Genomic DNA, 23600 nt, shown 5'->3' on the forward strand with positions numbered 1-23600 from the left:
TAGGAAACAAAATTACATATCTCCTAAGAAAATTACACAATTCCGGACAATTAAACAAGATGGAATTCCAAAAAAAAATGAAACCCGACGGGACCAACACCCCACGATTCTACGGTCTACCAAAAATCCATAAACCAGGAGCCCCCCTCAGACCCATTGTCTCACTACCCGGAACACCAACTTACAGACTGGCCAAAGAACTATACGCAAGACTGAAATACCTAGAAGAGTCACAGCACTCCACCCACGAATTCCTAGAAATCATCAAAAACACCAAAACAGAGGAAGACGAAACAATGATCTCATTGGACGAAACAGCACTGTTCACCTCCATCAACATCGACCTGGGAAAGGAAACACTTGCCACACTTTTAGAAGAGACCATCACACACACCCCCAACCACCATCAATCACATTACCAATGAAAACATCATGAAGCTAGTGGACCCACCACCACCCACCCACTTCACCTTCAACAACATAATCTACAAACAAACCAACGGCACCAGGAGTTTGTTATCCTTCACCCATGGGATCTCCGCTATCAGGATTCATAGCAGAAACGGTAATGCAAAGACTAGAACAAACAGCCCTACCAACCATCAAACCAAAAATCTGGGTCCGCTACGTAGATCTCACCTTTGTCATCACAAAACGAAACAAGATAGAAGAGACATTTATCATCATCAACAACACCCTCACAGGCATAAAGTTCACCAAGGAGGAAGAAACCAACAACAAACTCGCATTCCTGGACGTCACAGTCAAAAGAACGGACAACGGAGAACTACAAACCTGCAAATACAGAAAACTGACAAACACTGACCAAATACTTAACTACATCAGCAACCATCTCAACACACACAAACGAAGCTGTATCAGAACACTATTCCAATGAGCCACATCACACTGCAGCACAGACGAACTTTGGAAAACAGAGGAGACCCACCTATACAACGTATTCAAGAAGAAAGGATGCTCAAAAAAAAAAAGAGTGTGCAGATTCCTCAAGAACAAACCACGACAAGCAGACCAAACACAGCCAGAAACCATAACCACCTTACCATACATCAAAGAAGTTTCAGAAATGACAGCCAGACGACTAAGACCCCTCGGAATCCTAGTAGCACACAACACTCTCAAACAAAAACTAACAAACTTAAAAGACCCAGTACATCCCATGGACAAAACCAACGTCGTCTACAAAATTCCATGCAAGGATTGCCACAAACACTACGTAGGACAAACAGGATGAAAGTTAGCCACCAGGATACACGAATACCAGCTAGCCACAAAAAGACACGACCCTCTCTCCCTGGTAGCCCTACACACGGAGGGAAAAAAAACCACCATTTCGACTGGGACAGGCTAAGCAAAGACATGCCAAAGAATTCCTAGAGGCCTGGCACTCCAACCACAACGCCATAAACAAACACAGATCTAGATACCATCTATCAACCCCTCAGAAAATGACATCACCACAAACCGCAGGAACCCCATCCAGGACAAACATATAAATAGAAAGCAGGAGTCAACAGCTTTGCTTCACTTGGAGATCGCCACTGATGATGTTACCTAGCCAGGTAATGAAACGTCTGGATATCAAACCTACAGCTCAGCAAGCAAACCTACACCCTAGGACTTGTACAGTTAATGGTAGGGCCATGAGTAGTGCTGTCAGAGAGACGTAGGAGTTCGGGTACATAGCTCTTTGAAAGTTGCATTACAGGTAAACAGGGTGGTCAAGAAAGCACTTAGCTTGCACTGATTGCTCAGATCATTGTATATCCGAGTCAGGACATCTGTGGAGTTTGTACAGGACGTGGCCGAGGCAGAGGCCACATTTTGGAGTACTATGTACAGTTGTGGTCACCCTGCTATTGAATGATATTAAATTGGAGAGGGTTCAGAACAGATTTGCACATGCACCTACTTGTACTTCCATTCATTTGAATGTTATGAACACATGATTTGCGGTGAAGTGTACAGTCTAGAATGAACTACATCGTTACTCACATTCCTAAAGAAATACTTCACCGATCCTATCCATATTTATTCAATTGCTTTTGTGGATAATGTTTGTACCCCAAATCTCTACTTGTGCAAAAGGGCATATGTAATTTTTATAAATCAGCAGGCAAATTATAAAACATTTTCCAAATGACCCACTAATAAAACTCCAAAAGACAACATGGAAATGGAATACAATTACTGAAAAAAAAACGAGAGGACATGCAAAAAGTGTCCACAGAAGTCAAAAATCAAGAATGGTCAAGTTGGCAAAAAGAATTTGGACAAAATAGCTTTACAAAACAAGAAAGTATTTCTACTTGGCCCTTTCCTAGTTTTTCTTTGTTTGAAACACACTGATCCACATTGACAAATTCGAGATTTATTTTTATTTGATAATTTTGTACAAAATCTACACATCCCAATTTATTAGAAACTGCATTCCCTTTACCTTGTACGGTACAACTGATGGAAAAGAGGCATTGTAGAATTTAAGTCCACTTAAGACATGAATTTGCAAGTTTAGAGGAGTTTGCAAAGATTGCCTTGAGATGCAATTCAAAATCCTTTCCACTCTGACACTAAGACACACAAATGGAAATCGGGACATAACACTCGTGCTTCACCATAGGCTCACCGATGTTACCTAGCATGAAACGGCTGAAAACAAACCTTCCAGCGCAGTGAGCAAACTTACAACCTGAAATTCAGAACCCTCTGAAACCGGACTTCTGACAGAACTAGGGACTCTATCCAGAGGTTTCCAGATACCAGATACTCGCCCTTGGAAATTTCAACTTGCCAGCCAAATATCATGTAATCCATGCATCGGGACTTTGAAAAATCCAAATAAAGATCTTCCTGGGTAATGGTCTGGACTTTCCTGACAGCAAAACATCTGTGCGTTGCTTTCCACTGCATCCAGGTTTTGCGACATTGTTAAAAATCCTCTCTGTCTGTATATATCCCAGATTCTCATTTTTATTTTGCTTTAGTCATTTACAGGGATCAAATTACAAAACTATTCTCAATTACCAAGCCAAAATTAACTATTGACTCAAGTCTTTCAATAGTTTAAGAACATTTCATGTACTGCTTAAAGAGAAAATAATATCAGTAACTTTTCCTGTCAAAATCTTGCCCAGCAAAATCAATATTAACACTGCAGAGAGATTTTCAATATGAAGAATGAAAATGCAAGTTAATTATTAGAGAGTTCCCAGCATCTATGAAATTACTTTATTAAAAGGTCAGTAACTTATGAAGAAAATGGTACACAAAAATTCAAAGTCATGCATGAAAATATAATACCCACTTCAATTAAGAATCAGAAAAAAAACTGAGGCATAATATTCTTTAGAATATTTGGATAAGCTTGACAATAGATTATCGATCATAAGACAGGCTCAGTTGGCTGGATGGCTGATTTGCAACACATGGGTTTATTTTCTGCATTAGCTGAGATTATCGTGAAGGACTCTCCTGCTCAACCTCTCTCCTCACCTAGCCCTATAGTCTGGTAGGACTATGATGATTTTACTGTTACTTATCATAAAATCTACTTTGGCACTATATACAGCATTGCCGCAGTCTCTTGAATTTGGGATTAGAAAAAATAGCTTAAAAGCTTGAAAGATAATCAGCATTTTAAACTAAACACATTACAATTTGCTAAGTGGCTCGAGCATAAATTGCATCTATAAATCCTGAATTTATGTAGGTGTAGAGAAAAAAATTAAGTGAATTCAGGTGGAACTTCAAACTATAATTTTGTCAGTGAAAATAAAAATAACTTAAATTTAGAATTAACATACATCTACCTGTATGTTAAACTTTATCCGAAATCCAAAAAGCTACAAAATCTGAAGGTTTTTAAAAATCTCATTAACAAGGTTGTTTGGTGTACAAACAGTTAACCCAAATCCACACCCACTCGATGCATGTCATTCAGATGTGATTGGGGCATGGCCCAGTACTGGCAGGCCTCAATTCTGTCTCAGGGCCTGTAGTACTCACCATGTCTGCTGTTCACTAAGGTTTTTTTTTAATTTCTCCGTTGAACTGTCACTTATTCTGAAATTCAAAAGAAATTCTGAATTCCGAAAACCAGCTGGTTCTGAGCATTTCAGATAAAGGATTGTGTACCTGTAATTATTTTCACTACAAATTCATTCACCCTCAACTACAATAGAAACAATAATAGTCATAAACAGAAACCTGTCCAACAGATTAAAGACATTATCTATAACCATCACCAAATCACAAAGCTAGCGTACAGGTTCAGAGGTAATAGGGAAGGCAAATGGAATGCTGGTCTTGATTTCCAAAAAGAATGAAATATGAAAAGAGGGAACTCTTACTAAAATTATATTAGGTTCTCATCAGATCACAGCTGGATTATTGTGAACAGTTTTAGACCCCTTTTCTAAAGGGGAGATATGCTGGCACTGGAGGCAGACCAGAAGGTTCAATGGGCTGATTTCGGATAAGAAGGGACCCTTATGGAGGAGAGGTTAGGCCTGTACTGAGTTTAAAAGAATGAAGCAACCTTATTGAAACATACAAGGTTCATAGCACAAAAGATGGTTTCCCTGTGTGAGAGTGCCTAGAACCAATGGGTCTAATCTCAGAATAAGGGGTCACCCTATCAAGACACAGATTAGGAATTTCTTCTGAGGATTGAATGTTTTTAGAATTGTTTAACCACAGAGGGCTGTACAGCTTAAGTTGGTCAGTATAAACAAGACTGAAATACACGTTTTTGAAATAATCAAGTAACCGCAACATAATAGCTTTTTTCACACAAACCAAAAGCTTTTACTTTTCTTGTGCCTTTTTCATGGCAACCCGATCCAACTGGAAAAACTTGGAATCTATAAATTGCTAGAAAAAAATTCAGCAGGTCTGGCAGCATCAGTGAAGAGGAAGCAGAGTTAACATTTCAGTTCCAGTGACCCTACTTCAACAAGAGATTCACAAATGTTGCTTGTAAACAAAAAGACAGACATTGAATTATTCAAACCGACACAGAATCAATAACCTATTCATTCATTGTTTGTTGCAATGGTTAATTGTTGTAAAGGTAACGCTAAAGGCACTTAGTTCATTTATTTCCCAGAAAAGATATCATGAAATCCAACTACACCTCTTGGACTAAGATCAGAAGAATACCCTTTATGCTCCTTTACAAAACTTGATATAGCCTTCGGCAACCATACTGGAACAGATTTTTTTTTTAAAATTGGCTTTTTAAATATAACTCTGCAATTTGCTTTTAATGCATAGATAATTGGATTAGAGCAAGCACTCATTTATAATGAAAATCACAAATGACAAACATTGCACTCTAATTTTTAAAATCAATACATGATTTTGATAGAATAGATCAATTGTTTTCTTAACTCAGTGCATCATAAATTTCAACACTGAATTATTCAAGTCACAAAGGATCTCCATTCAGTTTGTAACTTGGAAGTTAAACGAACTTTGTTATTCTGTTTTGCAACTCACTAAGGGAGCAACAATTTGTGTTAGCATTCTTACATCCAGTGATCCTGCTCACTCTTATTTCATTTTAGAGATTATATGCTGATCTATGTTAAAGACATAAGATTCAGAGATAAATGTCTCAAGGTCAAACATTTCTGACATTCATCACCAGGGCTCACACTGAATAAACAGTAAATTAATAAGGTACAGCAGCAGAGCCACGGAAGCGTATTTTAAAATGAGTTTGTGCCTTCAGTAACAATACGGTCATAAGCTATGTCCTACTTTTAAATCTTCAACTGGAAGATCACAAAGCTTAGAATAAACAAAAATGTTTAATCATAATTTCATATGGACAGCAGACAATAATTTTCTCTTGCACATTAATAATTGCATTTAAGATAGTTTTGGAAGAATAAAGGAAATATTAGTAAATGCAGACAGTAGATTTTGACAATTTTTAATTTAGGAAAACACTCCTTACGGAGGACCCAACTGCTGAATTGATAACAGTACATTGCTAGTTTGATGCACTGCATTCCATTTAATATACCTTCATGCAATCAAAACAAGTTGAATCCAAGATCAAGAGGAAAATGTTGTGAAAGCTAACTAATACTGTTACAGTTTTGTACCTTTAGTTTCTAATTTAAGATTCAATTTTGAAAGGAATATAACATGCAAATTTTATAACTTTTTCATTTTTGAGGCATAATAATATGCAAATATCTGAGACTAAGATCAGTGAGTTTTCACCAAAGCCATGCAGTGAAACAAAAAGCAACATCCATCATGCATTATTTTCAATTTCACACTGATGAAATCTGGAAGCTCTAACAGAACATGCATCAGTCTGTACAAAGTTTTTAAAAAGCATTGTTAACGTTTTAAAATACTTTACAGGATCCACACTTCATTAATGGACAGGTGTACCATACCTGAACTGCCATAGGTTAGTACTGGTTTAGTAGATGTTTTGAGGAAACCAGAAGAGTTTGAGAGATTGCTACACGAAGTGACATCTGTATTGGAGCTATAAGCACAGGTTGAAGCAAACGGAGTGCAATAGATGTTTCTCCATCTGTTGGCTAGAGTGGAAAAGCAAAAATGCATGCACAGTTAGATATGAACACAACAGACACAGTCTGTATTGACAGTGCACATTAAAAAGAAATCTAGCTCTACTGTAGATGTACTTTTATGTTTGTTGAGGCTAGGTTACTGCCCTCAATGCTGCAACGAGTTAGTTCATAACTGATATGGCAGGCTGTAGTTTGGATGGAAAAGCTAGCAACTTGCTCCTTACAACTCGAGACGTTGGAGTAAGTGGGTCACCAGAAGTGGGTGGATTAGCTAATTACATACTGATCACAATATGAAGATACTAAAGTAACAAAGCAAACTCTACCACATCATACCAAGTAACATTTATTAGAAACAATCTTCCATGAGCTACCAAGGCTGCATTAGTCATTAATACTGCTACAAATTATGATTGGCTCAAATGCTGGCATGCTTAAAAGGTTGCAAGTTCAAACCCCACTGAAGGACTTTCATGCATAATCTAAATAGACACTAGTGCAATACAAAGGATGCATGTGGAAGATCTCTCCAAGCAATGTTCTATTTCCACATGCCAGTGCACATTCCAAAAGTTTTGGCAAGATTTAAAGAACAGGTAGTCCTTCTGAAATCCTGGCCACTCTGCTTCCTTCAAATCAAAGTGAAATTAATTGGTCATATTTTTACTTGCAACTACTTTAAAATTCACCTTTTTCTAGGGTTATGACATTATTTTATAGGATAGACCCAATGGTGCAAAAATAATTCAATGTATTTGGGAATGTGTACAACTGCAAAGTTGAGCTCATTTCATTTGTCTTGGTTGGCTGCCAAAGTTGGTTGCTCAGGATGACCTTTGCGACTTCACCAAGTTCTTTTGCACTTCTAGAAAATTCCACAGAGTCTTCTTGGGTGCAGGAATTCCCCGCGAACTGTACATGCCCGGGCAGCAAGTCTTTGAAATTCATACCTGGCATAGTGCAAAGCTTGCTCCAAATAGATATTCAATAGGCTGACAGACTCTAAAGCCTTCAGGATAGTTATATAGTGCTAATCAGTGGACTAGTAACCATGGGCCAGGCCAACACTCAAGAGATGGGTACAAGTCTCACCAGGGCAGCTTTCTTAAAAGAAAATTCCTTCATAGGGCATTGCTGGCTAGTCCAGCATTTATTGCCCCTCACCAATTGCACAGAGGGCAGTTAAGAGTCTACTGTGTTTGCTGTGGGTCTGGAGTCACATACAAGCCAGAACAAGGAAGGATGACAATTTCCTTTCCTGAAGGACATTAGTGAACCAGATGGGTGTTTCCCCCCGACAATCAGCAACAGCTGCCTGGTAATCATTAGACTCTCAGGTTTATTTGGAAGTACTAGCTTTCGGAGCACAGCTCCATGTTGTGCGACTTTTAAACTTTGTCCACCCCTGTCCAAGACCAACACCTCCACATCGTCAATAGACTCCTAATTCAAGATTTTTATTGAATTCAAATTCCCAGTGCTGTGACAGGATTTGAACCCAAGGCCCCCAGAACATTACCTGGGCCTCTGGGTTAACAGTCAAGCGATAACAACACTAGGCCATAATCTACCCTTAGAGAAATTTAAAATCAGGCATTCAAACTTGGTTTCACACGTCACTGAGACTCTCAATTTTTGTTTTTAAAAAAAAAGTCAGTCGAGTTCAATGTCCTTTAGAAGGAAGTAAATCTGCCATGCATACCTGATCTAGCCAATGTGACTCAGACCAACAGGAAGGTGACTGACTTTGAAATGGCCGAAAAGTCATTCAATCTAAGGGCAACTGCTGTTGGACTTGCCAATGATACTGATGTCCCACGAAAGGATTTTAAAAGTGAAATAGGCAACATTGTAGTTTAGAACAGATCGTTTTACAAACACATCAGCAGTACAAAGACAGCAGCTTATTAATGACTGCAGCTAGATAAAGCATTTAGGAATTCTGAGCGCAAGGGAATTTGATGCAATAAAACTCAAGGTCCAATCTAGCTAAATAAATACAAAAAAAAAACTTAAAAATTAAGCAGGACTAAGTAACAGCGACATGGGCAGAACTCTAGCTACTTAGAAAGCAAGGGGAAAAATAACAGCCACTTCAGTCTGGACTGCCACTTGAAGAATCGAAGTGTGGTGCCACTAAGAAGGAAGCAATTGATTGATAAGTCTCCAACTGAAGGGTCCGAAAGAAAGCTCGATGAGATACCAGTTTATAAAGCTTATTTCATTCAGAACAACCAACATGTCAAGAGCTATAGAAAAAGATGAAACTGATCACATTTCCTGTCTTCCAAGTTGTATACATGAAATCCAACTCTCAGACCCCTTCCAGAATTTAGGGAGCTCAATTCAAAACTCTATTAAATAGGTGCATTCTTGTAGATGTTAATATATAATATCTCCTTATGTATAAGGAGATCTTAAAACAAATGTTTCAAATAATTTGTTTCATGCAGATGAATTGCACATATAATTGAAGAGTGATGTTTTGTCATAAATATTCTTGTGGAGCATGCACTAATTATATAGATCTGCTAAATGATATGAGAGCAAGGTGCATGCAGTAAGAATGAATTAGTTTTGGATGCCTTGAAAAATATCCACATCCAGATTTAATCTATTATTCTTCCCTTTAGGCATGTGATTTAGGTTATTGGTGATGTTCTCTTTTCCTGACTTTTGTGCAAGTGAAAGGACCATATGCTAACAGCTTCAGTTTTCCAGTTGTACCTTTTACATTTTGATACCTCCTGAACATTGAGTAAGATCTGAGTGTTGTCTTAAGTTGGGTGTAGGAACTGGCAGTAATAAATCCACAGAACTTACACAAACAAGTGCATGTTGAACAGTAACCTAAAAGACCACTTTGCTTTACTAAACTTTTCCTCCACCACAAGTCCATCCCAAAAGGTCTGAAATATGTTTAACCAGTGAGTGTATGCTTAACACATCTAATCCAACACACACGTGTGCCTCTGTTACTTGCAGGCATTACTGTCGGCACTCACCTGTTTCTTTCTTTTCAGCAATGTGCCAAAGGGACTATGATTGAATATTGAGGATGGAGCTGCCCCAAGTTCTATTTCATAGGTTGTACAACCCACTTTACAACACCTTGTGCAGCGGGCACCTCATTATTACTATTCCTTTGATTTGTTGTCTAGAAGATGACAATCTTGGCATTGGTAATTATTAGATTTGGGTTAGAAGCGGATAAAGGTAATTTCAGAAAATGATTGGCATTAGAGGGAGCTAAATATGTTTAATAGGAAAATGGGAGGAGGAGATGAAAGGACATCTGACCAGATTTGCTTTAAATCTGCAAAACAAAGCTCTTCCAATGTCTTCAGTCTGTAAGACATTACCTGTAGCTGAACTTCAGAAATTTAGAAGGCAGATAATGTTTTTATATATAATTAAATATATGTGGGAAATTCTTATGAAGGAGAACAAATAATACTTCTAATAAACTCAGGATTATGCAAATGTTCCTTTAGGTCAAAATCTGACCACTTTATGTTTTTAGTAGGATGCATGGCATCAACCGAATAATTGACGAATACAAATAAAATGAGTTGAAGAATGCTTTTCTGATGAATCTGTTTTGATGTGATTAATATCAGAATTAAGCACCTAACCGTAAATCTAGATCAGTATTTATTTCACCATAATTTTGCAAGTGACTGATTCCTTCGTTAGCTGGATCAAAAGGTATAAAATTGTTGGGAGCTACTGCTTGCTCAGAATTCTGGATATTGAGGGGCTCATTATTTTTGCACTCTTGACATAGTGCAAAGTAAAAATATGGTGTGCACATTGAAGTCGAAATAGTTGGCCAGGTAATATTTTTGTGCAGGACATGTTGGGTCATCATTTCTTTAGCTGTCATTTTAATGGACTTCCAATATGACCGTCACAGCTTCAAGTATGTTATATTTTGACTGAACACGGTGAATGGGCATATTTGGTGGTTGGTCAGTCAAATAATGGTGTAACTAGCTTTTCAGTAAAGTGTAATGAGTGTTTAATAGTTTTCACATCTTGTACCCTGATTTGTGAAATTACACAAAATGCAGCTCACCTTCAAATTTTCAGATGTTGCACTTCCAAAGGGAAGGTCATCCATTATGGATGGCATGATGGCTAGCACTGCTGCCTCAGTGTCAGGGATCCGGATTCAATTCCACCCTCAGGTGATTGTGTGGAGTTTGCACATTCTGCTAGTATCTGTGTTGGATTCCTCGAAGTGCTCTAGCTTCCTCCCATAATCCAAGGATGTGTGGGTGAGGTGAATTGTCCATGGCAATACAGGATTGGGTTGGAGGGGGAGAGGGTTGAAGGAGTGTAGTCTTTGGTGGGTCAGTATGGACTTGATGCCAAATGGCCTGCTCCCATTCTGTAGGGATTCTATGATTCGACTTTAGAAAAAAGTGTAAATACATGCAATGTAAAAAAAATCAAGTGTTTTACACGACTCAGATGCCTACTTTAGAGTCACAGGAATGATGGAGAAAGGGAGAGTAATTTTGTTTTCTAGTCTACAGTTTGAACATAAATTTAGGCACGGCAGGGCTATGGCTAAGCTTGACATGGCCTGCAGGCACATGCTCAGGAAGTGTCACCAGCTGCAGGAAGTAGAACCTGGGATTCAGAAAATACCAGATGACAACACCAAGAACTGTGAAGATGACACTTTTATTTTTCCAGAGGGCAGGGCAGGAGAAGAATGCTTGCACATGCAGCTATCAAAGAAAGTAGATGCGAGTGCTGGACTCTGTCTTGTCTCACTGGTGACAGGAACAAAGCTATCACTGAGCTGTTCCAGTATATTTTTCTGCCAGAGGTTGAGATTGTGGTAACAATAAGATAGGTAGAAAGAAGGATACAGCCCAAGAAGCACAGATGAAGAATTTACAAAAGAAAGAGTTGTAAGAGGAGATCTTCTAAGGCAGCACCACAAAACGAGAAGAAATAAACACAGAAAATGGATTAGGAGGGAGGGTTTTCAATTTCTACAGTCTGATTCTGGGGCAGATAGGTCTTGCACAAGGAGAACAGGTCACTTAAGATGTTGGAGAAAGGAAGGTCATTTGGCTCACAGTCTACTTAGCCATTCAATGAGATAGTGGCCAATCTGATAACCCTCAAATCCATTTTACTGCTTTATTCCCATAATGATTCCGATTCTTTTTTAAAATAATCCTTCCTCAGTCCTTGAACACACAACCCAGCCTCCACAGCCTTCTGCAGTCAAGAATTCTGGAGATTGACTTTCCACAAAACATTCCTCTTCATCTATCTTAAGTGGGTAACTCCTTACTCAGATTATGCCCTCTGGTCCTCGACTCTCCCACAAAGGAAATCAACCTCTCATCTAGCCAGTCAGGTCACCTAAGAATTTTATATATTACAATAAAGTTTCTTCTCACTCATTCTTCAAGTGCAATGATTAGAAGTCTAACATACTCAACCTCTTTGCATTACAAAAGCCCTTCTTGCACATGGATGTCATCAAGTTGCCTTCTCAACTGTTGCATTCTTTGGGATAACTATGATTTTAACCCAGTGACAGTGAAGGAACATTGATATAGCTCCAAATCAGGAAGGAGTGAGACTTGGAGGGAAACTTGCAGATGGTGGTGTTTGTGTGCTGCCCTTGTCCATCTAAATGGTAGAGATTACAGTTTGTGAGATGTTGTTGAAGGAGCCTTTGGCAATTACTGCATTGTAACTTATGGGTGGCACACAGCTTCCAGTGCTGAAGGGAATGAATGTCAAAGTTGTTAGATATGGTGCCAATCATGCAGGCTGCTTTGTGCCGGTTGGTGTCAAAGAGATGTACAGCACGGAAACAGTCCAACTCGTCCATGATGACCAGATATCCTACCCTAATATAGTCCCATTTGCCAGTACTTGACCCATATCCCTCTAAACCCTTCCTATTCATATACCCATCCAGATACCTTTTAAAAAAGGTTGTAACTGTACCATCCTCCACCACTGCCTCCAGCAGCTCATTCCACACATGCACCACCCGCTGTGTGAAAACATTGCCACCTAGGTCCTTTAAATCTTGCCCCTGACATCCCAAAGGTATATCCTCTAGTTCTGGACTTACCCACCCAGGGAAGAGACTTTGTCTATTTATCAAATCCATGCCCCTCATGATTTTATAAACCTCTATAAGGATACCCCTCAGCCCCCGACACTTCAGGGAAAACAGACCTAGCCTGTTCAACTTCTCCCTCAAGCTCAAATCCTCCAACCCTGGCAACATCCTTGTAAATCTTTTCTGAACCCTTTCACAACATCCTTCCAACCAGAATTGCACGCAATATCCCAAAAGTGGCCTAACCAACCTCCTGTACAGCTGCAACATGGCCACCCAACTCCTACACTCTACTGGTCAGAGCATTAAGAAAAGCATACTAAATGCCTTCTTCACTATCCTATCTACCTGCGACCCATTTTCAAGGAGAAATGAACTTGCACTCCAAGGTCTTTGTTCAGCAACAATCCCCAGGTCCTTACCATTAAGGTGGATAGGTTCTGCTCTGAATTGCCTTTCCAAAATGCAGCACCTCGCAGTTGATCTAAATTAAACTCCATCTGCCACTTTTCAGCCTATTGGCCCATCTGATCAAGATCCCATTGTACTCTGAAGTAACCTTCTTCACTGTCCGCTACACCTCCAATTTTGGTGTCATCTGCAACATCCAAATCATTTTATATAAATGACAAATGGACCCAGCACAGATCCCAGTGGCATTCCACTGGTCACAGGCCCCCAGTCTGAAAAGCAACCCTCCACCATCATTCTCTGTCTACCTTCAAGCCAGTTTTATATCCAAATGATTAGTTATCCCTGTATTCCACAAGATCTAATCTTGCTCACTAGTCTCCCAGGTGGAACCTTGCTAAATGCCTTATTGACGTCCATATAGATCATTCTACCACTCCGCCCTCATCAATCCTCTTTATTACTTCTTCAAAAAACTCAATCAAGTTTGCGTAACATGATTTCCCACGCACAAAGCCATGTTGACTATCCCTAATCAGTCCTTGCCTTTTCAAATACATGCACATCCTGTCCCTCAGGATTTCATCCAACACCTTGCCCACAACCAATATCAGACTCACAGGTCTATAGTTCCCTGGCTTTTCCTTACCACCTTTTTTAAACAGTGGCACCATGTTAGCCAACCTCCTGTCCTCCAGCACCTCATCTGTGACCATCGATGATATAGATATCATAGCAAGGGTCCTTTGTGCAACTTCAAACATCAGGCAAATGGAGAGTAACCTCTGACACTCCCGACTCATGCACAGCAGATGACAGATGGACAGTGGGGAAGAAAAAGGGCAGGAATTGCTTACTGCAGAATTTCTAATCAAAGACCTGCTCCTGTAGAAAGTATTTTATGGCTGGCCCAATTCACTTTCTGGTCGATGCTAACCTTGAACGTTGATAGCAGGAGATTCAGCAAATCTAATGCCATTTAACATCAATGCAAGGGTAGATTCCCTTTACAGGGGTGGGCACTAGCATACCACTAATGGGACAGTGATACAAGACCATAAGACATTGGCCTAATTTCTGCTACCTTCAGCCAATCGGGGCTGCTCGCCATTCAATCATGGCTGGCATGTTTCTCAATCCCATTCTCCCCATAACCCTGGACAATCCAGTATGTACATATCTCAGTCTTAAATATACTCAATGACCTGGCCTCCACAGGCTTCTGTGGCAGCGAATTCCATAGATTCACCATACTCTGGTTGAAGGAGTTTCTCCTTCTCTCCATTCTAAAAATGTATTCTCTAAACTCTAAGGCTGTGCCTTAAGTCCTGGACTCTCCCTCCAACGGAAACACCTTCCCAACATCCACTCTGTTCAGGCCAATCAGTATTCTGTAAGTTTCTAAAGATTTCCCCTCATCCTTCTAAACTCCGAATATAGACCAAAAGTCCTCAAATGTTCTTCATGTGAGACGCTTTTCATTACTGGTTCCCTGGCTTTTCCTTACCACCTTAAAGCTGTGGTACACATTAGCCAACCTGCAGTCTTCCAGCATTCTTGTGAACCTCCTCTGAACCCATTCCAGGGCTAGTATATCCTTCCTGAGATATGGACCCAAAACTGCTCACAATACTCTAATTGTGGTCAGACCAGAGCTTTATAGAGCCTCAGAAGTATATCACTGCTTTTATATTCAAGTCCTCTCAAAATAAGTACTAAATTGCACATCAGAAACATGCTATCAACCGTACTATACAGATAATGTCAGGTTGCTGTTTGATCAGTCTGACTAATTTAAAGCAACCAGTCAGAGGATGGGAACCAGAGGGAACTCTAATGCGAGAAAAACAAAACTAACAATTGTTAAGTATTGCTGTAGTAAACGAAAGTGGAAGACAGCACAAACAAGTACCAGCGAGTCACATTGTGGAATAGAATAATGTTAAAAGCACATAATTAAAAGGCACTCTGAATGCATGCAGTTTTCATAATAAAGCAGGTGAATTGACAGGAGAAATAAGCCAGCATGATCTGGTTGTGATGGAGATGGGATTTAAGAGTAGCCACTGGCAGGCACTGAACATTAAAAAAAAAGACATTTAGGAAAGATAGGCCTCAAAGAAAAGAAGGTGGGTTAATTATGATAAGGGATAAGAACACTGTTAGTAAGGAAAAAGTATGGGGTCAGGAGGGTGGTGTTGGGGCTGGGGGCGGTGTTGGAGCCGGGGGGGGGGTCGGACGGAATTGGTGATGTCATGGTGGGGGGGGTTGGGGATTCGCATGCTGTGCGCTACTGCAGTCTCCTGAATGGGGAGCAGACTTTGAACACACCAAGCCCCAGAGGAAAAAGGCATTTAAAATCGATTAACTGAGTAATCGATTACCTGAATGAAATAATGCCCGCACATCATGTTTGGATACTCGAGGTTCCCCTGTATAGTGTTTCATGCAGAACCTCCTGGACAAGCAGAACAGACAACAACGGGGAACCTATCAACAAGGACTGCTTACTCAAACTACTAGACTTGCGTTTGACGTCACTTCACATTCAACAACCAAATATACAAACAGCTCAGTGGAACACCTATGTGCTTACCAATTTCTGGGCAAATAGCAGAAGTAGTGATGCAAAGACTGGAATAAACACCTCTCCCACAAATCCAACCCAAACTCTGGATCAGATAAGTGGACGACACTTTTGTTATCATTAAGAGAACAGAAATTTCACGCGCACACACACCGGATCATCAATACCATGCTCACAGGGATCACATTTACAAGAGGAAGAAACCAACAATCAAATCCCATTCCTGGACGTGATGGTAGAAAGAACATATAATGGTAAATGCATCAAAGTGTACAAGAAAACCATATGCACATGCCGACCAGGCCCTGAACAACACAGAAACCACAAACACACACAAGAGATGCTGCATTGGGACCCTGTACAAAAGGGCAAAAAACATTGCAACACTCCCGACCTATGAAGGGAATAACCCCTCTACAGAGTATCCACCAACAATGTATATCCCCGCAACTTCATCTGCAGATGGCTAACAGACGAACAAGGCGACAAGGAAATGCCACTATCCATGCTACCTTACATGAAAAGGTCTCAGAACTGACAGCCGGACTTCTCCGACCATTGGGATTCAAAAGAACCCATAAACCAATAGCCAGGCTCAGACAACTCAAATTCTGGATTAGTGATGCTGGAAAATCACATCAGTTCAGGCAGTATCCGAGGAGCAGTAAAATCCTGCGGTGGCAGGGGAGGGTGCCAGGACGGGAGGGTGGGTTGTGGGGGGGGGGCGTGGACCTGACCAGGTAGTCACGGAAAACCTGTGCCCACACCACCTCCCTCACCTCCATCCAAGGCCCTAAAGGAGCCTTCTACATCCATCAAAGTTTTACCTGCACATCCACCAATATCATTTATTGTATCCGTCGCTCCCGATGCGGTCTCCTCTACATTGGGGAGACTGGATGCCTCCTAGCAAAGCGCTTTAGGGAACATCTCTGGAACACCCGGACCAATCAACTACACAACCCTGTGGCCGAACATTTCAACTCCCCCTCCCACTCTGCTGAGGACATGGAGACTCTGGGCCTCCTTCACCATCGCTCCCTCACCACCTGACGCCTGGAGGAAGAACACCTCATCTTCTGCCTCGGAACACTTCAATCCCAGGGCATCAATGTGGACTTTAACAGTTTCCTCGTTTCCCCTTTCCCCCACCTCACCCTAGTTCCAAACTTCCAGCTCAGCACTGTCCCCATGACTTGTCCTACCTGCCTATCTTCTTTTCCACCCTCCTCCCTGACCTATCACCTTCACCCCCTTCCCCACTCACCTATTGTATTCTATGCTACTTTCTCCCTACCCCCACCCTCCTCTCATTTATCTCTCCATCCTTCAGGCACTCTGCCTGTATTCCTGAAGGGCTTTTGCCCGAAACGTCGATTTTACTGCTCCTCGGATGCTGCCTGAGCTGCTGTGGTTTTCCAGCACCACTAATCCAGAATCTGGTTTCCAGCATCTGCAGTCATTGAGCTATCTGAGGTAAAAACAAAGCAGAAGACCCTATACCCATCACTTGCAAGACAAACGCAATTTACAAGATATCCTGAACAAAAGACTGCATGAAACCTGAGTATTTTATTCAGTTAGCACATTCAACTTACCTTGATCAAGTCTGCACATGAGACTGCGGCAAGCAGCTTCAGTCTCTCGGCTAGGATGATCAAGCACCTGCCTGCACCATTTGAGAGGACTTTGTGCCTTCTGGTTTGCATCTGTTGTTGCTGTCTTCTTTGGTGAAACATATAACCTTTTAAACAAAAAAAACAGAAAACAGTTCCTTCTGCAGATATGCAACTTCAGACTAATATGCAGTAAGAGTGACAACAAGGAACTATATGGATAAAGATAATTTGGGCTTAAACCCTCATTATCCAAATGTCTATAGCAACATAGCTCTCCTTCTATTAATAGAGTCGTAAAGTCAGGGGTCTACGGCACAAAAACAGGTCTTTCGACCTAATTTGCCCAAATGGCTAGTTTTCACAATTTAAACTAGTTCCATTTGCCTACATTTGGTCTATGCGCTTCCACACACCTCTCTAAATGGTTCTTAAGACCATAAGACATAGGAGTGGAAGTAAGGCCATTCGGCCCATCGAGTCCACTCCGCCATTCAATCATGGCTGATGCGCATTTCAGCTCCACTTACCAGCGTTCTCCCCGTAGCCCTTAATTCCTCGAGACAACAAGAATCTATCAATCTCGGCCTTGAAGACATTTAGCATCCCGGCTCCCATGGCAATGAATTCCACAGGCCCTCCACTCTCTGGCTGAAGAAATGTCTCCGCATTTCTGTTCTGAAATGACCCCCTCTAATTCTAAGGCTGTGTCCACGGGGTCCTAGTCATGAAATCATGAATCATGAAATTGTACTCACTTCCACAACTATCTCTGGCAGTTCATTCCAGTCACACACCACCTTCTGATAAAATTACCCCTTAGTGATCCATCGTAACCTTATTAGACTGCAGTTAATAATTTAAGTATCCGGTGACTAATGGATTAACTAAAGCTTTTTTCCACCCAAACTTTAAGAACTTTCCAAATGTGTGGTTGTGTTCTAATCTTTTAAAATTTGCCACAAAGTTAATGTGGCAAGAGTCCTTTAATAAATGCTGAGGCTACATTCGAGACTTATGCTGAATTCTTACAAAAATTGTGTTTCAAGGAAAGAGGATTTATGGAGCCTGAAGTTTACATTAGGGTAAGAATAGAGAGGTGTCTCAATAGTCACGTTGTTAAATTATACGAAAGTTGGTTAATTTGCGCTTTTTTTAAAAAGCAAAAAAGGTAGTTAAGTCATTATGAACATTATGAAGCTAAACTGCTTCAGGGTCAGAAGGTGTTGTTGCAATTTCTTTTACTACCGAAATTCAACAAAAAGAAAATCTTGCCTGGTTGGAACTGTGATCAACAGAAGTAGGCTCAGCTAACTGCCTTGACTATGTGCGAAAAAAAGTACATGGGGCCATCAACACTCTCCAGTTAATACAGTATTGTCCAATTCTATGTTTTGCTTATATGCATGGAGTTAAGCACAACAACCTCCAAGTTTCCATCCAAATTACCCTTTGCCTCCACAGAACAGGTAATTATAGTGATTTATCAATGAATTCTACAAAGAAATTAATGCAAATTCAAAGTTATGGCAAAGCTGCATTCATTTTTAGTAGCATGATCAGCCAATCTGGTTCTGACAAATGGTCTTGAGTCTTATTTTGGAAAAATCTACAAAATTTGTTACTTTATCCGTCTCTTTTCCATTTATATTGATCTCTGTATCAGATGCAATCTAATTTGTATTTGTTGTTTTCTACTTCCTGGTTTGGATCCTGCCTCTTCATGGGCATTCTGCAACTTTGTTGGTTTAAGATCGTAAGAACATAAAATACAGGAACAGAACTCGGCCATTTCACCCATTGATTCTGCACTGTGATTAAGAGCACAGTTGTCACAATTGTGGCAGTCAACAGAAGCAAACCAGGATGCTCCTGTCATTGATCTGAAAATTCAAGCTATGATAGCAAAGTATCGGACCAGAAAAGAAAATTATACAACATATTTCACACCAACCAGAGAGAAAAAAAAAATCAAAGACCTTCACAGTAAAAGATCTTCTGATGTAAAAATACAATAATTCTTAAAACAAAAACAGTGTGACCAACCCAAACAAATAATAAACAACTCAAAGCTAAGCAATGGCATAATCTGCTTTGTAGGTCCTGGTTGAAGGACAAAATGTTAAAAGATAGTGGGTGAGATCGCTGGTCTCCAAAATAAATTCCAAACTTCTGAATCCACGTGAAGTTCAATTTAACATCACAGCATAAAGAAACATTCACATATTGGCCCACATCAACTGCAGAGCAAGTGTGCACACAGCTGACCTTGTTTAAAGCAGCATGCTTATCTTTTTACACTGGAGGCTTGGGGCTTCCACCTCCACCTCATTCCCTCTCAGAAGGTCTGGGAGACTATTTCAAAGATTCCATGCTGAGATTTGGGATTGTCGACTGAACCTCCAACATTCTACTGAGAAAGAAGCAAAATCTCTGAAGTGTCGAGGGTGTTAGTATTTAGCATTATAGTAATTAAACTTTACAGCAGCTTACTTTTGACTAACAAGAATGGATCTCTTCCGGTAGTAGTTTCAGCTGGAAAGCATTTTCAAATTGAATTAGTGTTCCTGTCTTTACATCCTCCTCCTCCTATAATGACTAGATTTTTAAACAAGAAACCTATAACTTTGTACAGTTATCAGTGAACTATGATATCTGAACAACAGATCATCTAACTGAATGACAACCTTATTTAAAAGGCTTTTCTTTAGCAAGAAAAGCAGTCTGGCCATACTGTTCAATATTTCTCACCTTTCACCAACACTGCCCTCTACAAATACTAGTCTCAACTTCGCCATCCCACTCACACCACTTCTACCCAGCAAGGCTGTAGGTCAATTTAACCAAACTGCATACTCACCAGCACTTTCAACTACCAGCTCACCAATAATCATCTCTCTCTACTCTTCTCTGTAGAATATCACTCAGTTGCAACAAGACCTATCTGGCTCCTCAGGTTATTTTAAAGAATATTGGATTTCACCCTGGTGTTTTTGATATTGATACAAAAAAAAAAGGTTCAGTTGCCTACCATAATTACGAACTTGCACACAAACAGATTGTCATGGTTCCCTTCAAATGGTGACCATACTTTCAACAATTTACAAAAAAAGTTAAACAAACCTCCAAGATCTGCATTCCTTTAGCCCTCTATTTGTGACAGCCTTTAATTGTTTAGGTTCCAAGTTATTGGAAATTCAGCTTCTAAACACTTGTTTGTCTTTCTTCCTAGAAGATGATTCCTTCTATCAAGTTTTGGTCTCTTGTTTTAGAACAGAGCCATAGAATGCCTGAAGTGTGGAAACCAGCCATTTGGCCCATTGCTGACCCTCTGAACAGCATTCCAACCAGCCCCACCTCCCAGCATATCCCCATAACCTTGCACTTCCCATGGCAAATCCACTTAAATCCACATCTTTGGAGCTTGGGAGGAAACTAGCATACCCACAGAGGAAGTCCACAGACACAGGGATGGGCAAACTCCACACAGCAATCAGAGGTGGAACTGAACTTGGTCCCATGCCTCGCCAATGGCGCAGTGGTTAGTATCTGCTCATCTGTCTAGATACCAATTTATCCCACGAGGTGCCTCGTGATGTTACTATGTTAAAAATGTTATGTAAAAAGTAAATTTACATAGTTGTATCCAACAGCTATGCAATGTCAGTTAGGCTGGTTAGCGTCATTGAATTCACCCGAGCCATCTTCCATTTCATTTGGAGGTCAGGGACATGTACAAAACTCTGGATAAAGTGAGGAAGAACGTTGCCAACACAACCCTCATCCGGATAGCCACCCATGTGTAGCTGCAGCAAGCTCTGTGCAGATCCTCGGTACACAAACACCAAGTGTCACTTGTACTGAGGTTCTATCTGGCACCGGTGTTACAAAGGATGGTCTGGCCTGGCCTAGTTTGGCTTCAAGTCATTGGACCACTCCATATTTGTTTTTTCCCTTGCAAATGTCTTCATTAAGGACATCTTCAATCACAAGTCCATCACGAAATGGTAAGCACAAAGCATCCTTGAGACCCTGTGGGACATAGAGTGGACCCTGTCGGGTTGTTTCTTGATCAGACTATCATAGTCTTTTGCATAATGCCTCATCACCAGAACTTTTGAAACGCACCCATACATTACTTGGCTGGTGGTGAGGAGGACAATAACTGGGAGATCCTTCATGTATGCCTGGAGTCTGTGGTACCACTGCTGGGTGGGGTGATGGAGACTGTAATACACCTACTGGAATGTGCCCTTGCAAGGGAAGCCTGGAGAGAGATCCAGTGGTTTTTGTCAATGTTCGTCTGGGGGACACACTGAGGCAAAGATTGATTGTGCATGGAGGACCATTGACTCAGTGAAATATGCAGTTTAGTCTGTCCAAAACCTGTTGGTATTCCAGAGCAAGAAGTGGGTCCTGAATGAGTTTTGCAGACTGGCGCATTCCAAATCTAGGACTACGTGCTGAGGTGTGTATTAAAGTTTGCGGCAGCTGCTGCCAAGGCACAACAGGAAAAGACAACTGTTTAACGTCGTTCTGCCAGAATTAAATGGGATTCATTCAGTTATCAAACATTTTCCACCCCCAACAGTGGCTCCAGTATATGTAAATACTGTCTTTCACAAGTAAGGAATGCTTTCAGTTTGTTGGATACAAACAAATGCCAGTGTTTGTTTTTTTTCCATATGCTATTGTACAGAGCCAAACTGCTTTAGTGACAATGTATATATTTTTTATGAACAAAGTATGTTTTTGAAATTAAGGCTGGCTTGTGATGCAGACTAATACCAACAGCATGGATTCAATTCCCACACAGTTACCATAAAGTACCTAGCAACCTCTCCCCTAGCCTGAGGCATGGTGACCCTCAGGTTAAACTGCTACCAGTCTGATGAGAGAGCAGCCCTATGATCTGGCAAGACTATGGCGAGTTTAGACTATATTAAAAAGTTAGTCTGGTTTAATTTCAATTTCAGCTCTAAATCAAAATTACCAGATACTACTTTATTTAAGCAAGATAGGCTGCATCCAAAGTTTTAAAATGGAGACAAGAGAGGAAACTTGTTCATGAAAAGAAGCCATTTCAAGTAATTAGTTGGTTGGTTTTAGAGTATTGGGAGATCAAGTTTTCCAACAATTTTTTTTAATGATACACCTAAGCATACAGCTTAGTTTAAACTTAGCAACTCTATATATTTAACATCAACAGGTAAAAGCTTTGCAGCCAATACCTCTGATTTAAAATGGTTCACCTTATTTAAGTGTTATGTATATTGACTAAAACATGAAAAAAAATGTATAAACATGAGAACAAGCAGCGAACGAATCACCCTCAATGGGAAAATAAAGTAGGTAGCTTAAAAATGATCCAAATACTTGGTCGATAAAATTCTGCTGCCAAAGGAATGCGTTGTCGACAGCTAATGTCCTAAAACTGACCTGGGAGAACACTACACGACTAGATCGACAACTTCTCGGAATAGGATATCACGGATTTCATGAGACAGTTCAAAATGTCGGGATAGGTGCACTGTAATCAGACTGGGGAGGATAACCATGCGGTTCTGTTTGGCAGCACTTACCAGCTGTCTTCTTCCACAGTCCCGAAGTCCGGTTCCAGCTCTAGGATATCCTCCTCCAGATAAACCGGCGGCGGCTGCTCTTCACCCCCCTCCGAGCAGCACCTGGCGACCCCGGGGAGGACGGTACTCAACAATGCCTCGCAGTCGGCCAGAAGCGGGTCACCGGGACTCAGCTCCACGTCCAGGACATCAGGGGCGGACCCGATCAGATCGCCGTTAGCCGGAGGGGGCGGCCTGTCCCCGCCGCCAGTGAGCGCCTTCCCCCCGCGGCCGCTCCGACACCGGAGCTGCTCATTCTGCAACTCCAGCTTTTTGACCAAATCCTGCAGCTTTTTGACCTCCTTGTCTGCGTCGAGCAGCGGTGTGACGATGGCAGCCGCGCATCCCGAGCCGTTTGGTGCCCCCGGATCAACTCCCGCCTCGGGCTCGCTTGAACTCGGTCCCACCATTTGTTGGCCAGTGGCATTCACAGACCGACCGCTCGCATCACCATCAGCTTCACCACCATCGCCGCCACCATCTTAGATAAAGACGACCTCTGACACTCACTTTGGGCATGCGCAGACCCCTGGTGTGACCGGGGGCGCATGCGCGGTCACCGCGAGCCGAGATTGGCGCCAAATTGGAGCATGGTTTCAGAAATGAATGATTGAAATGTGTCAGCGACAACTAATCTGGAAACACGAGGTGAGACATCTCCCATTTACTGCACGCGAG

General features: G+C 41.1%; 1 protein-coding gene across 3 annotated transcripts in view; it reads right to left on the reverse strand.

Annotated features, from left to right (window-relative positions):
- Positions 1-23600, reverse strand: part of zgc:66447 (SLAIN motif-containing protein-like) — a 38444-nt gene extending 14844 nt beyond the window's left edge. For 2 of the 3 annotated variants that reach the window (XR_006313764.1, XM_043704608.1), the window contains exons 1-3: positions 22884-23599; positions 17284-17429; positions 6438-6587 (exon numbers count right to left, since the gene is read on the reverse strand). Coding sequence is in view for 2 of the 3 variants with exons in the window: in XM_043704608.1 (XP_043560543.1) it covers positions 6438-6587; positions 17284-17429; positions 22884-23332 (745 nt within the window). In the remaining variant the exon portion in view is untranslated. Of the gene's footprint in view, positions 1-6437; positions 6588-17283; positions 17430-22883 lie in introns of all 3 variants that reach the window. The other variant, XM_043704609.1, reaches the window with a different exon arrangement.

Source organism: Chiloscyllium plagiosum, chromosome 15 (assembly GCF_004010195.1).
Source record: "Chiloscyllium plagiosum isolate BGI_BamShark_2017 chromosome 15, ASM401019v2, whole genome shotgun sequence".
Lineage (NCBI taxonomy): Eukaryota > Metazoa > Chordata > Chondrichthyes > Orectolobiformes > Hemiscylliidae > Chiloscyllium > Chiloscyllium plagiosum.